This window comes from Centropristis striata, chromosome 9, assembly GCF_030273125.1.
Source record: "Centropristis striata isolate RG_2023a ecotype Rhode Island chromosome 9, C.striata_1.0, whole genome shotgun sequence".
Lineage (NCBI taxonomy): Eukaryota > Metazoa > Chordata > Actinopteri > Perciformes > Serranidae > Centropristis > Centropristis striata.
The window spans coordinates 11,141,295-11,158,418 of NC_081525.1; the positions used below are offsets into that span (position 1 = coordinate 11,141,295).

General features: G+C 38.2%; 1 protein-coding gene across 2 annotated transcripts in view; it reads left to right on the forward strand.

The window, feature by feature from the left end:
• szt2 (SZT2 subunit of KICSTOR complex) overlaps positions 1-17,124 on the forward strand; it is a 133,393-nt gene that overhangs the window by 83,806 nt on the left and 32,463 nt on the right. For both annotated transcript variants that reach the window (XM_059341183.1, XM_059341184.1), the window contains 9 exons: positions 2,290-2,481; positions 4,067-4,266; positions 5,039-5,205; positions 6,368-6,465; positions 6,639-6,771; positions 7,808-7,938; positions 9,224-9,271; positions 11,728-11,849; positions 13,090-13,275. In XM_059341183.1, coding sequence (XP_059197166.1) covers positions 2,290-2,481; positions 4,067-4,266; positions 5,039-5,205; positions 6,368-6,465; positions 6,639-6,771; positions 7,808-7,938; positions 9,224-9,271; positions 11,728-11,849; positions 13,090-13,275 — 1,277 coding nt within the window. The remainder of the gene's footprint in view (positions 1-2,289; positions 2,482-4,066; positions 4,267-5,038; positions 5,206-6,367; positions 6,466-6,638; positions 6,772-7,807; positions 7,939-9,223; positions 9,272-11,727; positions 11,850-13,089; positions 13,276-17,124) is intronic.

Here is a 17,124-nt window from a genome sequence, read left to right on the forward strand (position 1 = left end):
CATCAGAATTACTTTCGTATTGTAATTAGACATGTAAATCTCCATGTACATGAATGAAATTTCACATGTACATTATTAAATGTGTACAAATCAATTCTACCTACACTGCTGGTGGTAATCTTATTAGAAAATGATTGTGAAACACCGGAAAAGTGCGGCATTGCAGATGTGTCTGATCAGGGATACAGTTACTATAGTTTGGATCTCCTGTTTTTTTCTCAGGAACGCTGTCAGAATGTATCAATATCATTCATACCTGGCTGAGATTTGACACAATGTAAGACAGACTCCTTCCAGATGTGGTCTCTGTGAGCGGATTGATTCTGATTAATGTGTTCTGTGTAGATTTACATGAGACTTAATATGCATTTGCCTGATCCAAAAAACAAATCCAGATCACGTGTTAACCAGGTAACCCATGCTGTGGTAATGACATCATCAGTGTTATCTTCTTATACAAAGCTCCTACAAACCACAGAAGACGTTCCAGCTGCTTTCACAGGTTTTCTTGGACTAAAAATCATGAACTATTGAACTGGATGTGTAAAATCAGTGCAGTTCCCTTTTAGAATGACAGTGTGATTATCTTACAAGGTTACAGCAAGTCCCAGGAGTCATTCTGTTGTATAAACTGCACTAATTTGAAAATGGATTAATTACAGTCGTAAATGTCAAGCTACATCATGGGTAACAGTCCGGCTATTAAATTTAAAGTCTAAATAATAAATGCCTCTAAAATTAACGAGCAAATTGTCCTGCTAAAAATGAATACAGCTTTGTGATATGAAGATATTTTTGTTCCTTGAGGCGAGCTTTGTCAATGTGACAGAGCATCACAAGCCCATAAATCAAAATTAAATCATGTTTTTGGAGGCTTGGTAATATAATTTTGATCATAAAGTGTGAGCCATATACTCTGCTGTCTGTGCTGTAGCAGAAAAGTGACAAATAAGACTGCAGCTGTTTGGCTGGGGGCCTTAAATATAGAGCCATGTTCAAATGGGGGGTTTAATTAATTAAAGCTTCGCTGTGCTGTGACAGTAACATAACACATGCCCCCATCTGTGCTATTATTTACTGTTTGAAGACATGTTAATGAAAGGTTACACAAAGTATCACAAGCTGGATGCACACCGTGATGCCGGTGCATAGAAGTGTATGAGGGAAGCAGGAGACGACAGAAGGGAATGTTTGCATTGGTGACTGATCAGCTGCCAGCACTCTTAATGTCTTATTTCTCAGTTATTTCTTTATTGTCGATGAGATTTTCCATCATCCCTATAAAGATTAACATAAACATGAATATATCATAATCAGAATACTTCTGAAAGAAATGACATCATGGTGGAGAGAATTAACCCTATAATGCCTGACTCAAGAAATATTGGACTGAAAATTTTTATATTTGAATCTGAACCATTTATTTGGCCCTCTTATCAAAATGTAAAAAAAATAAAATAATAATAATTATTTTCATATATGTTGTTTTGTTTGTTTCATATTTGATACAACGGGCATTACATGCAAAATAAGATGATATAAAAACAAAAAACAAGAAAAATCTTGTTCTAACAACATTTTTTATTGGCCAACTGTAGCAATGCATTAGTTATGCATTTTTATTTTATTTTTATATTATTTGATCTTAACTGTCTGTTGTATCAAATTTGATACAAACATGTTCTACGTGTTTGTACTACAAACTAAAATTGGGGGGAAAAGTCATTTTAGGTTGCTTCAACTGAGTTAGTGCTCATTTTAAAATAAAAGTCAATATTTTAATGAAAATCTCACCATAAAATTGTCAAAAATAGCAAATTTTTTCTCCTTGCCACCTCAAGCTGGGAGTTAATCGGATGAAGATAGCTTAAATTGCACTCCAGATACCTTTAATTGCTCGTAGTGCAAAGGGGATACAACAGGGGGCAGCAGACAAGTATAGGATTGTATACAATAGGGTTTTGAGCAAAGTTTTTAGCACATGATGATTTCACAGGTCTCCAAAATGTATGTATCAAATATGATACATACGGCATTTTAATAGCAGTCAGTACTGCTGATCCTATATTATAACTACATTTCCCATAAACCCTGCTGTTTCCGTATAAAAATGTACTGTATTGTTGGTTCATGCCTCTCTCCCCTGTGCCTACTATATGTACTCATACCACAGATCCTCTTTTTAGGAACTAAAACAATTATTAACAGTTATTCAGTTGTTTAATTTGAATGTGTGGGAGTGTTAAACCAGTCCTCCAGTCACCATCGTGTCTCGTTGTGTTCTCACAGAGCCACAGCTGTTTGTGCGCTTTGACATCTGGGAACAAGGCAACATCAGCCCCTTACAGCTGAGTGATAAACTGCAGGGGGCGATGCGTCATGCACTCTGTGATGTCGTAATGGAGCTGAGAGTGTTACCAAATCCTCTTTGTATGGGCGTGCTCTGTCCAGCAACCAAAGCTCAGAGAGAAGAGGCTAAAGGTGAGTGGTTTTATTTAATCCTTCCTCTGTGCTCTATGTACTATATACTGTATACTGTCACTGTTTGTTAACTGAAATCAAACTGCAGGGTACAGAACTACATAACGCTATCAAATAAGAGCAAAACCCTAATCTAATATGGTTGTCAAGTGTTTTGCCAGTGCAAGCTTTCCCACACTTGAAAGGGAAGGGCCTCTTTCTCTATAAAAACCAGATGCTGGACTTCACTCGGTGCACTTTAGTTTTTTCTTCACAATTTGCACAGGTGAAAAACCTTTAATAGGACAAAAGACATTCAAAATTGGAAATATAACACACTGCTACTTTAACTTTCACAAATATTAGTCAATAAAGATTTTAACAGTAGCTCCAAATGAAAATTATGTTAAATTCAGGATCATTAATTATTCACATTTTAGATAATTTAACTAAATTAAATGTTTTAAACCACATGTTTTACACCCTTCTAACTGAAATATTTTAACAGTGCATTTCTATGAACAACATAATATCACATGCTCACGCTCATACAACACATGTCAGAAAACGTTTCTAACTAAATTAAACGCTTGACCCAGTAAACAAAGTGAATATTTCAATTAACGGGCTCAAACACCGCCAGATCATATTCAATCATGATGCTTACCGGCGCTCCTTTTAGAGTTCAAGTAAACTACCACACATGTAAATCAACTTCTTTTTAATTAGTTTTTCAGGTTATTAAAAAATACAATCGTTTTAATCAAACAGGTCTCATGATGGGACTGACCAAGTTTGAAGTCAAAATGTTCAAAGCTGTAGGAGGAATTCGTTAGAGTACGGAGCCTGGTAAATGGCCGAAAACGGCCGAAAAACGGCGTTCAAGTCAAGATGGCCGACTTCCTGTTGGGTTTAGGGTATGGGTCCAAGAGGCTTTTTGATGCGTATCCCCACGATATGGATGGATGGATGGACGGATGGATGGATGAATGGATGGATGACGGACGGATGGATGAAACATTAAACATTTGGTAGAAAATAATTATAATAATGCCTCCAATTCCAATAGGGTCCTCGTCGACCCTTGCAGTTGACCCTAAATATAGTTGGATACATTATTTTTAAAATCCCATCCCATCCAAATAATCCTAGCCTATTGAACTATACAAAGGGTTAGATGATGATGATCTAATCAATGGATTGGAAATTGGTGGTAATCTTTCTTTCCAATTGAGCCGTACAAGTCTCCCACACAGGAGCATGACAAAGGCCTTTTGAACAGAGATCTTGCTTCTTCTCATTGTCTTTTTTTAACAAATGGTACGAAAAATTAGACAGCTGAAACCCAAAACTTTACAAGGGTGAGTTGCAGAACTCAGACTTTTTTTATTTTATTAAAATTTTATTTAGTGTAATCTCCACAGTTAAATGACACAAATCTGCGGCTGTCTACAGTACAAGTTGTGAACTTATTGAATGCCCCCATTTTCAATGTAAGGGGGGAAAAACTAAGAAAGACCGATCAATTAGCTGCTTGACTATGTTGTGCGTTTGGAATCCACACATTAATGAATATTTGTTCCTTGTTTCTGGTTGTTTTCAACAGGACTGTTGATTCCTTTGCCTGAGGTGAAAGAAGTGAAGGACAGCCCCCGGCAGCGTAGCGGATCCCGGGTCTTTAAAACCAGCCCGTCTCCCATCACCTTAACCCAGGCTGGAGGGAGCACCCCCATGGCCGGGCCCACCACACCCGAGTCCACCACACCCACCAGCAAGAGCACCCGCCGGAGCTTCTGGGACATCCTGGTCAGTTCTTCTAGAGGCTGAAAACTTTAATCTCTGTGTGGAGTTATCACTGGCTACATTAGACTGAATAACAATATGCATGGATATATTACTGTACATGGGTTGCATAACTCTGTTTAATTAACAATATATTCATACTGTGATTTATTTTAATTTGCTGAAAGAAATAACTCGACTGAAACCACTTACCTATTGATATTATAGTATTTCCTGTATATTTATAATACTTACTCATCATTAAAAAAATAATACCAACAGACTAAAATGTCCTGAACAATGAGCCAACTTGTAAACTCAATTTAAAAGTTATTATTATTTCATGTATTTATTTATTTTTAAAACCTCCTGTTAGGAGAAAGGGCTCAGGTATTGCTTTGAACAGTTAAGATACTATTTTCAGTGGACAGAGTAAGGAGGAATAATTATTGATTAAATTTATTTATGACTTATGAACAAACAAGATTATGCATGTTGCTAATAGTAGCATTTGCCAATTATTTCTAATCAATTTGTGCATTCATATTTGAGTTTTAAAATGTCATTAATGAAATGTACATTTGACGTTGTTTGCCTGCTTTTATATTTACAGTTTACACTTTGAGTTGACTGTCTTTCATGTAAATATGTGTAAAAAGTGCCTCGCCCACAGAGGAGCAATTGATCAATGTAATAACTGGTTTAAATTAAAAAAAGAAACAGAAAATTATAATTGTAACACACTTGCTTGTATTGGGTATTTGTGACTTAAATGTTCTCTATTCCATCCTTGCAGAGTAAGACAGATTCAGCAGAGCTCGGAAGCCCAAAGACGACTGACGACATAGTGCAAGAGAAAGGAGAGGAGGGCCGAGTAACACGACGGAGACACAAGACGGAGAACGTGAAGCAGCAGTGGAGCCAGGAGAAAGCTATGGCTGTGGAGCTGGAGCAGGCCCAGAGGTAGGCTATAACTTTATTTATAAACTATATCTCTAACAGCTTTGGTCTTACTTACTGTAACCTCCAAGTCTCTGAGTGGGTAGGACAGCAACCCAATAATAGTAAGACACATTTAGAGAATAGCTGGTGAACACATTGAAGCATTTAGCAGCCAAAGAGGCAGATATTTTCCCCAGGAGTTGGGGGGGACAAAACCAGAGCAAAAAGGGAGATTATTAAACTTACATTCATGTGGTGGACGAAGTGTTAAGAAGTGTAATTAGCTAATAAGCTATTGTCTGCCAATGACACTAGCAGTGCAGTCACTGCTGTGTCATTGGCCCTCGTATATCAAACAAACGTAGAAACCAGTACAGATCTCCAATCACATAAAAAAAAAGGTTTGGGCGTTGATAAATGTGGCGGCTAGAAACAAATAGACTCCCTAATACACTCCTGAACAAAATCTTAAGACCGGGGAAAAAATGATTCGCATTTCGCGTTGTGGAACCTAACCAGGTTGTAAGTAGAGCTTTGAAATGCAAAAAGGATAAACAGGAGCAAGAGACAAATAAAATCGAGTAGGTAATTTATTGAAAACTGCATTTAAACTCAAACAGGCTCTTCAATCTTCAGCTGTTCAAAAGTAAAAAAACAAAAAAACAGAATTAACACTGTCAAAAAAAGGACTCAGTAGTGAGCAGCTCCACTGCTGTTGTTTTCTTTACATCAAATATTCGTTTAGGCATGCATGATGCGAGTGTTTCCAGGAGACTTGTAGGAACGTTGCTCGATGTGGTGAAGATGGCTTCATAAAGGCATCCACGGACTGGAATGACTGTTTTTTTTAAACTTCCCCTGCTGCCTCTGTCAAATAAAGTAAAAAACAAAAGCTAGAAAGCTAATGTGGGTGGTGACTTAAAGTTTTTTTGTTTACTACTTACAGATATGTATGCTGTAGCAGAAAGAAAAGCAGTCGGACTAAAATAAAGCTAAAAGCAGATTACTAATATGTGACAATATTCTGATATTGGTTAGTGAAAGTCAGAACTCTCAGCATGCAATCACTGTTATTGATGGGACTCACCTTTAAAGCCTTTAAACCAGCACAGCTCTGGGCTTTTGGTGCTGCAGCACCTGTACATTATGCACTGATGCAGAGAAGATGTTTGTGGTTGTGTAGGAGGCAGGTGTCTCAGCTGGAGGAGGGAGATGCGGGCACTCTACACCCCGTCTTCCAGATCACCTGCCAGTCATGGATAACTTTCATGGCTAAACTTGGTAAGTATTATTTAAGTCTCAGATTTCCTGTCAGAATTGGAAATATCATCTCAGAAAGACTGCATCTTGAGAGGTTTTATATTGGGTATATATATATATATATATATGCTGAAGTTCCTCTTACTATCTCCATCTCTTTTTTTCCCCTTATGACCTGACTGCTGGGAAAACAGGTTGCCCTTCCATTCAGCAGTGCACGGCTGAAATGGCTTCACACTTCCTGCTGCCTTCCATCTTGGCAGAAATTGTCAATTTGGTCAGTTCTCTGGCCAGCGATACAACAGTGAAGGCATTTGAAAAGACGAGGTGAGTTTTTTTGTGCTGGGTGTGAATTATAAGCAATTTGATCATGTCCCACTGTGCTCAGTGGGTCTTCAGCCGACAGTCCAACTGCCTTCAGTGATTACTTGTGAAATGGTACTATTACTGCCTTTATTGCTCAGACTTTTTGACAGACATTTGAGTGGTTCTCACCTCTTAAATAACCAACTGACAGATGGCATGCTCTCAGCTTTTACTCTCATAGTTCCTAAGGCTGTAGTCAACCAAAAAAAATATTGGCCAACTGAAATTATAATGACATTCCATCGATCAATTGGTGGATGTGGGGAAAAAAATCTGTATGTTATCTCTGGATTAACTTAATCAGTGACTCTGAGCACACTCTGGTGGCTGGACTGATTACTACAACAAAGAACATCCATCCATCCATCCATCCATCCATCCATCCATGCATGCATACATCTATCCATCCGTCATCAATCCGTCATCAATCTATGCATCGATCCATCCGTCATCAATCCATGCATCCATCCATCCTTCCATCTATCCATTCATCTATTTATTCGTCATCAATCCATCCATCCATCCATTCATCCATCCATCCATCCGTCATCAATCCATCCAACCAACCAACCATCCATGCATCCATCCATCCATCCATCATCCATGCATCCATCCATCAATCATCCATCCATCCATCCATCCATCCATCCATCAATCCATCCAACCATTCAACCATCTGTCATCAATCCATCCATCCATCCATCCATCCATGCATCCATCCATCCATCCATCATCCATGCATCCATCCATCAATCATCCATCCATCCATCCATCCATCCATCCATCAATCCATCCAACCATTCAACCATCTGTCATCAATCAATCCATGCATCCATCCATGCATCCATCCATCCATCCATCCATGCATCCATCTATACATACATCCATGCATCCATCCGTCAATCATCCATCCATCCATCCATCCATCCATCCATCCATCCATCCATCCATCCATCCATCCATTCATCCAATGGTTTTCTTTGTGTATTTATTCCAGCTGTCCCCCATCTGGAGCCATATTTGTCCCGTTCCCTCTCGTCCAGAACCTCAGCCAGCCTCCAGATGCTACAAGGAGCTTCATTCTCATTGGCCGCAACTTCCATCAGTGGCACTGCAGCACAGAACAAGGTAACTGCTGACTCAGTGTCTCTGAGCATTCACAGTGGTCACCTGCTGCCAATACTACCCAATGCTGATCCTCTGCAGTGCTTACACAACTGTACAGCAATCACAAGAATGATTATCAGTCAATACAACAACATAATCACCTATAATCAGTTTGATTTATGTCAGTTGCATGTAGAGGCCATGTCCTAAGAAGTAACAACAAATTAAAAATTCTAAACAGATATGCATGACATTTCATTAACTAAACTGAATAAGCAAATAGAGTCGCGATGCTGTCCTGGAAATATTATGTACAGTCATGGAAAAAAATATTAGACCACCCTTTTTCTTCAATTTTGTGTTCATTTTAATGCCTGGTACAACTAAAGGTACATTCGTTTGGACAAATGTAATGATAACAACAAAAATAGCTCGTAAGAGTTTAATTTAAGAGCTGATATCTAGACATTTTCCATGGTTTTCTTGATAATGATTTTGGTTATTATCAAGAAAATCAGACTGTATTTCTGTAAATGGACATTTTAAGGAGTAAACTTTAACAACAGAAAGGGTTTTTTATTTTTTGTTACACAAAAACAACTCTCTGGACAATGCTATTGTCTGTGGTTACAAACATTTTCACTTGGAAATAGCTCTGAAAAAATCACAAACTTCTCACAAACTTCTTTTCTTACAACTATGTGTTAGTGGAACCACTCCAGACTTCTTTGACTGTGGCAGCCTGCACACACGTAGAAGCATGAAGTGAGACTGGACTCCCTGGAGTTTGTTGGCATACACTCTGCTCCAGATCGAAACCAAAATCATATTCTTCTTCTGGGTTTTTGGCAGGCTAGGTTGTACTCCAGTGCATTGCTGCCTCTGACTGCAAAATAGGGCATCTTTTTTAAGTCGTAATTATGAGAACGGGAGTTGAGACTTCAAATTCAAAGAGAATACTCTAAACAATTAACAGTGTAATTAAAGTGATATTATAATGTAGATGAATATAGTATTTATAAGGTCTATATTGGTGAATAAACTTCCTTCAGCAGCATGTTGCTAACACCTGTTTGATCCTAATCTGTAGTTTAGAGGAAGAGCATGAGTGTTTTGTGTCGAAAGCTTTCAACATGCTCTCCTTGCTGCTGCTCTTTGTTTCTGTATTTTCTATGTCCATGCTAGCAGCTGTCAGCTAACATAACTGTTATTTTTGAAAGTGTGTGCTTACATCACTCTGTGTCGGGCTGTGTGTTTTCAATGTCCATGCCGCCTTGCTGTTTGTACCATCTCTGTCTGCCTACAGAAGACAGTTCAGATGAGGAAAACACCCCAGTGCTAAGTAGGTTCACACGTAAGTTTTGCCTTTCAGCTTAACACACTGATGCTGATGGGATGTTTTGAATTCCTGTTTTGTTTTTTTTCACAATGTAATCCTTATATTTTAAATATATGTATTGGTCAACAAACAAACAACAACTTAAAAGTAGACAAAAGTTATGTAGCTTTCAAACTCAAAGGTAAATAATTTTTTCCATAAAAACAAAGATATAGTGGCCTGTTTTTCTGAATGAAGGTGCAAGGCTTAAAGCACTAGAGGTGGGGGAATAAAACGATTACAGCATTTTCGCAATATTTTGCCTGGCAATATTATATTGGTTCATGGCCGCCAAGTATCGATATTAGGCGTTCCAACGGGCAGTCTGTTTTTTCGCCATGTTTTTTCCTGGAGGCTGTAGCGGGCTCATATACTGGAGATACTGGTATCATATGAAACTAGAAGATCTAATATGTATATAATATTGTCAGGATATCATGTCGGGAAGTTGTCGAAATAACGCTGCAAAGTTCGGCTTTTTTTATTTTTCATTTAAAAAAAAAAAATCAGAGCAGTGAAGCTTAAAGCATTTGAAAGTTTGATAAAATGCTGCAGTTGTTGTCGTCCATACATGTTTGATATCAGTTCAGTTCAGTTTGACTGAATACTTTGTTGGTCAGTCTGTGGGTTTGACTCTCATTGTGGAGAAATAAAAACTCAACTCAACTTTATTTGTAAAACAACAACACCCGCAACAAAGTGCTGTACATAAACATAAATGACTGAAAAAGAATGAAGTAAGATGAACAGACTGATAATTTTCTCTTATTTGGCAAATCAGTTCTTGATTGAATTTAATTTTGTGACAGAAAATGTAGTTCAACAGTTAAATCACAATATATTGTGTCCCAATACTCACCATATCGCAATAATATCGTGACTCAAGTATCCGGATAAAATCATATCTTGGTGCTGACACGCTGATTCACACCTCTAATTTACCTCCTCTAGATAAAGTGAGGAAATATTGTAGAGCTGTACAAGCTCTTGCAGCCAATAAAAGTGCACCCCTGGACTTGCAATGACACAGAAGTCAACAGTAATTTGGGCACTGCAGTACGAGCCAGTGGGAGTACTTCCACTGAGGTTGGCAGAGTACCACACTGACAGATTTTCCCATCTTTAGCTGGCAATGACCAATGCTTTTGCCAGATAAAATGACAAAATTATGTGGCTGAAGACTGCATCAGCTGTTAAACATTAAACCCAAACACAAGTCACCTGATGGCAGGCCAAAATTATCTTTTGGCTGTTGTTTTTTTAGCCCGTGTCAGTGGTCGGGGATGCTCAGGTAGTCAGTGCAGGCCTGTGGCAGACTCTGAAATGACAGGAGAGACAGTATGTGTCGGAGCTGACAGGAAAATGAATGCTGCTGGTTTAAAAGAGTTGAAGCAGACTTTAAATCTTGTGGAAGTTGAAATACCATGTGAGCTATCTCTGTTAATGGCATTACCTCATCGTTTCCTTCCTACTAAGACATCACATCCCTAACATATATAGATACTACAACCACTGGTGGAAAAAGTATTCAGATCTCTTACTACAGTGAAATTACTAACACCACACTGTGAAATTACTCCACTACAAGTAAAAGTCCTGCATTCAAAACTTACTGCAGTAAAAGTACAAAAGTATCAGCATCAAAATGTACTTAAAGTATCAAAAGTAAAAGTACTCGTTATGCAGAATGGACCCACTCAGATTGTTTATATATTCCAAATATATTATAACATTATTTGTATTGATTATTGTATTGTGTTTTAATTATGTAAAGACATGGCTCATTTAATTCCTTAATATACTGTTATAAGATTTAATTTAAAACATGTTTAATCACTTTAAATTGATCATGATTAAATGTTAAATTTTGACGTGAGAAGTAACTAAAGCTGTCAGCTAAATGTAGTGGAGTAAAAAGTACAATATTTGCCTAAAAATATAGCGGAGTAAAAGTATAAAGTTAAGTACAATTTTGAGGTACTTTACTTTATTTCCATTTTATATAACTTTATACTTCTACTTCACTACATTTTTAGGCAAGTACAGTTGAGTAAATGTACTAAGTTACTTTCCACCACTGACTACAATCTGAATAATATCATACCCCTTACATGTTATTATGGTAATTAGAGAATAATCATTCTCCATGTCTTTTTCTTCCATTGATCATTGTTTCTCCTACAATTGTCTGGACTTTCCAGACCAGCTTTACTCTAAAGGTAAAGCTTTCACTCATTTGTCCTCTCAGAGAATCCCGGGTAGAAAAAGTGCAAAATAAACGATTTAAAAAGTTCATCCCAAAGTCAGAATTGTAGAGTTTGGTTAGTAACAGATGAGAGAATGTCCAGACAGTCAGTAGGGAGTCTGTGTTCTGTCTGGCTTCGATTCATATTGCTTTGCCATTTCACTGAGTTTCTCTCTCTCCTGCTCAGCTCATAAGGGCTTCCAGCGCTTCGAGGCTCTGGAGCAGAGTGATTGGTTCAGTTCTAGCCAGGCCGGGGCGGGCATGGCTCCCCGCCAGAGGTTCCTCTTCATCAGCATCCTGGACAAAAAGGTAACTTGGCATATGGAAGACTCGGTTGTGTGAATGTCCCTCAGGCCGAGAGGACAGGAGTTCCTACAGATGCAAAAGGTCCTGATTATTTCAGCTGTGAGTCCATCTCTGACCACTGAATAAATGCACAAGTGCATTCGTTTATATTTAGGGCGCTTTCACACCTATCTCGTTTGGTCCGGACTTTAGGACTTTTCAGTTTGATCCGAACCTAAATTCCAGGTGTGAAAGGTGCCGCGGGGCACGGTCCGCACCAAAGGACCAAAGTTTGGTCCGACCAAAAGAGGTGGTCTCGGTCCGGACCAAACCAACCAAGGTTGTTGTTCCGACCTTCGTATCAATGACAGGAAGGTTTTTTTTCTTCTTCTGCTCTCGAATTACGGTACAGGAAGTTATGTCACGCTAATCAGCCTTTACAGCAAAACACAATTAGCCTAGCAGATAAAACAAAATATATGACAAAATGAGCCGCGGCAGTACATGGGGAGATGAGGAGATTAGATGCCTGATTAAAATATGGTCGGACGACTTCATAAAGAGCCAACTGGAGAAAACACATAAAAATAACGAGACTTTCAACTTGTTTTCTGAGAGGACGAGCGAGCGAGGTTTCGAGAGGATGGGAGAGCAGAGCCGTTTTCTCCTCCTCTCCTGTCGACAGCGATACAGTTTTGGCATGATGATGAAGCTCATCTTGCGAATACCAAGCACTCTCACGTATTGCTCATTAAGCAGGTGCTGCTGGTAGCAAAAGACCAGCAAAAGTATTAGCACAGGTAAAAGGTGGCTCGCTGGATTCATTTTGTGTAAACAAGTTAAGGAAGTAACTCTGACGTCAGATGGCGGCCGGCCTAACAATCGCAGCGTTACCAAAACAAAATGAGCCGCGGAAGTACACAGGGAGATGACGTGTCCAGTAGAATTGTCTTGTAAAGTCCGTTATTCCTTTTGCAGTGTGAAACCAAAACCAACAGGACCAAATGTATACAATGTAACAGAACACGGACCTTGGTTCGGACTTTCAGGTGTGAAAACGCCCTTATAGGCATCTATGTTCAACAAAGGACTGAAAGCACAATTAATTACTATTGCTTGAGTCTTTTTCTTTAAACCAAGAGCACCATCTAGTGGGCTCAGAAAATAGAGAAAATGCTTCATGAGGCTTCATTGGACCAACACTAATGCCTACACTGCACTGCTGCCATATTTACATGCCATATTGTACCCGTCATTGCTCCAGGTGACTCTGTACAGCTATAACTGGTCCGTGGACCTGGGCGCCTCTCTGAATCGTGAGCTGGTCCGCCTGGTGAAGTGGCAGAACGCGAGAGCTCACGTGGTCCACTGCCTGCTCAACCAGAAGATGGGCCTCTTCCATCACTACTGCTTCTCTGATGCACCCATCCATGAAATAGACTCCAAGCAGGTAAAGACACTGATGCAGTTCCCAGTGGTGGAAAGTAACTAAGTATATTTACTCAAGTACTCTGCCCTATAAAACCTAACTGCAGTAACTGCACAAAGGGTAAAACTGAGAAAAACTGCTTTAAAGTTTTTTAACGTTTTTTTTAACTGGCCAGCCATATGGGTTATAGGTAGGTAAGTGATATGACACTTATTTCTACATGAATTTATGATGTAATTTTTATGCTAAATTATTGCACTCTGGTTTTGCATTGCTATTAAAGGTTGCAAAAGTAATGCATGAACAGAGTACAGTAACTATAATGTTGTTGTCTTTTTTTTTTTTTTAGCTTTTATATTTTGTTTTCAGGAAATTAACATTCAATCAAATTGATTTTTGTCATAAGTGTATTTAAAAGTGTTTAACAATTCTATTTAAATATTTGTGTATTTTAGACTTAATACTATAAATTAATGTTATATTTTAGTCTTAATATAATTTTGATCTCACTTTTTCTGGATTTTTTAGTTACTGCATTTTTTACAATATTATTTCTCTGATATAAAGCAAAATTGAAATCTAAAACTTTGTCACACGATAAAATAGACATCAAGGATTTCATATAACTCAATTTCAACCAAAAATTTAGTTACTTAAGTACAATTTGGAGAGGTACTTGTAATTTACTTGGGTATTTCCATTTTATGTAACTTTATACTTCTACTCCACTACATTTAGCTGACAGCTTTAGTTACTTTTCAGGTCATATTTAACATGAAGAAATATATCAATTTTAAAATGATTACAAGTGTTTATAAATTAAACCACATAACAGTGTATTAAGTTGTTAAATGAGCCCTGCCTTGACGTCACAATAAATGCATCAGTATTAATAATCTCATAATAAATTTGTAATATATAAAACAATCTGAGTGGGGCCATTCTGCATAGGGAATAATTTTACTTTTGATACTTTAAGAACATTTTGACGCTGATACTTTTGTACTTTTAGTAAAATGTCAATGCAGGACTTTTACTTGTAGTGGAGTAATTTCACAGTGTGGTGTTAGTACTTTTACTTTAGTAAAGGATCAGAATACTTCTACGCCCACTGACAGTTCCTAATTTGGACCATAGACAACAGAAAAGAATGCAAATTAAATAAAATTGTCCAAGATGTAGTTACATCAGCTACATATAAGTACAGAACATCTCAACCAAGTTAGTCGTCAGTTATTTGTTTCTGGAAGAATTTTTACTTCTTTTTTGTCAACAGTAAAATAAAATGAGACAGACAGACCTTTTAGGAGGACTTTTAGGATGAAATAAAGATTATGTTCCATCAGAATCCATCCACTACCTCACAGACAGCATGTTAGCCTCTCACTAAACAGCAGCTGTAATGCCCTCTGTTTCAAACTGCCAGTCAGTAAGCCTGCCTGCATGTGATGGGTGTTGGGTGCTGCTGAGGAGAATGGGCTGCTAGTTCAGGTGGAATTGGCTTGTCAGGACAACATCTGGGGCAGATTTTATACAGCTGTTGTATCCTGGGGAGGAATCCTGGAGGCTCCACATCAGTTATGTCACTACCTGTACACCACCAGCCTGTTTGACATGTGCTTCTCATGGTGTTTATGTATTTTACTGAGCATGTGTTTACCTCAGTGATGATCGGTTTATGTCCCTACCTGTACCGTGATGCAACATTTCTAACAACAGTGGCAACCTGCTTCACATGGAGATGATTACTTTCAACCACGATCTGTCTTAGACTCTTCTGATGCAAAGTGCCAAAAGCACATCAGTGAATGTAATGAGATTAAAAGTGGCAGATCTATGAGAAAAAATATGCAGATTTATGAGATTAAAAGCAGCAAAACTATGCAAAAAAAATGCAGATTTATGAGATTAAAAGTGGCAAATCTAGGAGAAAAAAGTTGCATATTTATGAGATTAAAAGTGGCAAATCTACATGAAAAAGTTGCAGATTTATGAGATTAAAAGTGGCAAATCTATGAGAAAAAAAATGCATATTTATGAGATTAATAGTGGCAAATGTACAAGAAAAACATTGTAGATATATGAGATTAAAAGTGGCAAATCTATGAGAAAAAAAATGCATATTTATGAGATTAATAGTGGCAAATGTACAAGAAAAACATTGTAGATATATGAGATAAAAAGTGGCAAATCTATCACAAAAAAGTAGCAGATTTATGAGATTAAAAGTGACAAATCTACAAGAAAAGGGTAGCAGATTCATGAGATTAAAAATGGCAATGAATCTCTGCTTCTGTAAGTCTTACTTGTCTTCGTCTGGGCTCACACAACAGAAAGAGACAACTTCTCGTCTTGCTTTTTAGATGGATGTGTTTTTGTTAGCTATTAACTTACAGTCGATGGAAAGCTGTTAGTAAGTTGAACAGACTTTTGGAAATAAAACGGAACGAGTTTGAGGTGAAAACAGAGCTCCAGTTGACATTTTGTACGAACGCTGGCAGGCAGAGGCTGTCAATAAATCCCCTCCCATATCCCTGTCACCTGCAGCTCCATTGAAGCCTGCAGCTGCATTATTCAGACTTGTTTTCTGTTTTGAGTATCTCAGCAAAACTGCTAGACCTCCTGTATTAAATATGGAGCTGCAGATCAATATGTGACTGATGAACTCAGCGGCACAAACCAAAACAAGATTTCTCAGCCATGTGACTAAGCATTTTTATTCTTGATTCTTACCCCTCTGTGTTTTTTGCCTTCTTGTGTTGATCATATCTTGGATATACAACCCTGTCACATCGACGGCCTCTTTTTCCAAATGGAACACTTAACTACCTCAATGCAATTTAGTCCTTGTCAGTTTTCATTTATTCTCTTGGATTATTTATGATCAGCTCCGGCACAGAGAGGTCTGAATATTTTTTAAAGTGGGCTTTCCAGTGACGAAACTGTTTGCTAAGCATATTTAACAACCAGTCTTCCTTCATATACTCCCACTTCTGCTCTCCTCCACCCTCACATCGTGAGTCAGCTGTCATATCAACCTCACTGTTCCTACTGGTAAGCCAGAGGACAGTGGTGCAGAAAGACTTCATTTCCAGCGTTGAGCTCAGTGCTTCCATTTCCACAGCCACTGGCTAAAAGTGAGAGCCTGACAAGGTGTAAAGGGCCATGGGAGAACTTATACACACCATGTACACACACATATATATAAATGTGGGTAGAGAATAGAGGTGTGAATAGTAGAGGCCTCACAATATGATTTTATCCAGATACTTGAGTCACGATACGATATTATTGCAATTTTTTAGCATTTTGCAATATGGTGAGTATTGTGAAACAATGTATTGCGATTTAACTACTGAAACCCAAGAAAAGGCTAGTGTGAATGCAGCCCTCGACAGTGACAGGAGAGGAGACATTAATTATAAAATGACCCTGTGTTTGTGTGCGATAGCATGCTGTTCATCATCTGTCTCCTAATATAGATGAAATAAGATACAATAATTGAATGAATCTCTGCTATGAGAAGCAGAACATGATGGTAACTTATTGTAGTGGCGGTCAAGTTATACCACATAAGAGCTGTGACTCAGTTATTGCACCATATACAAGCTTTAACTGCAACTATAACCACAGGGAGTCATCTATTCAGTTAAAAATAATTGGACAAACCTGCACCGCTAACTGTAGTTTACAAGTTTAGGACAGACAGTGCTTTGTTAGAAACAGTGATGAAGAATAACAACCACATCATTAGGCATCTAAGCTGACTGATGTGAAGTTTGTAAAATGTTTAAAGCAGAACTGATGTTGCATGCAGAGGTGTGAATCCCCAGAGGCCCCACGATACCGTTGTTATCACGATACTTGAGT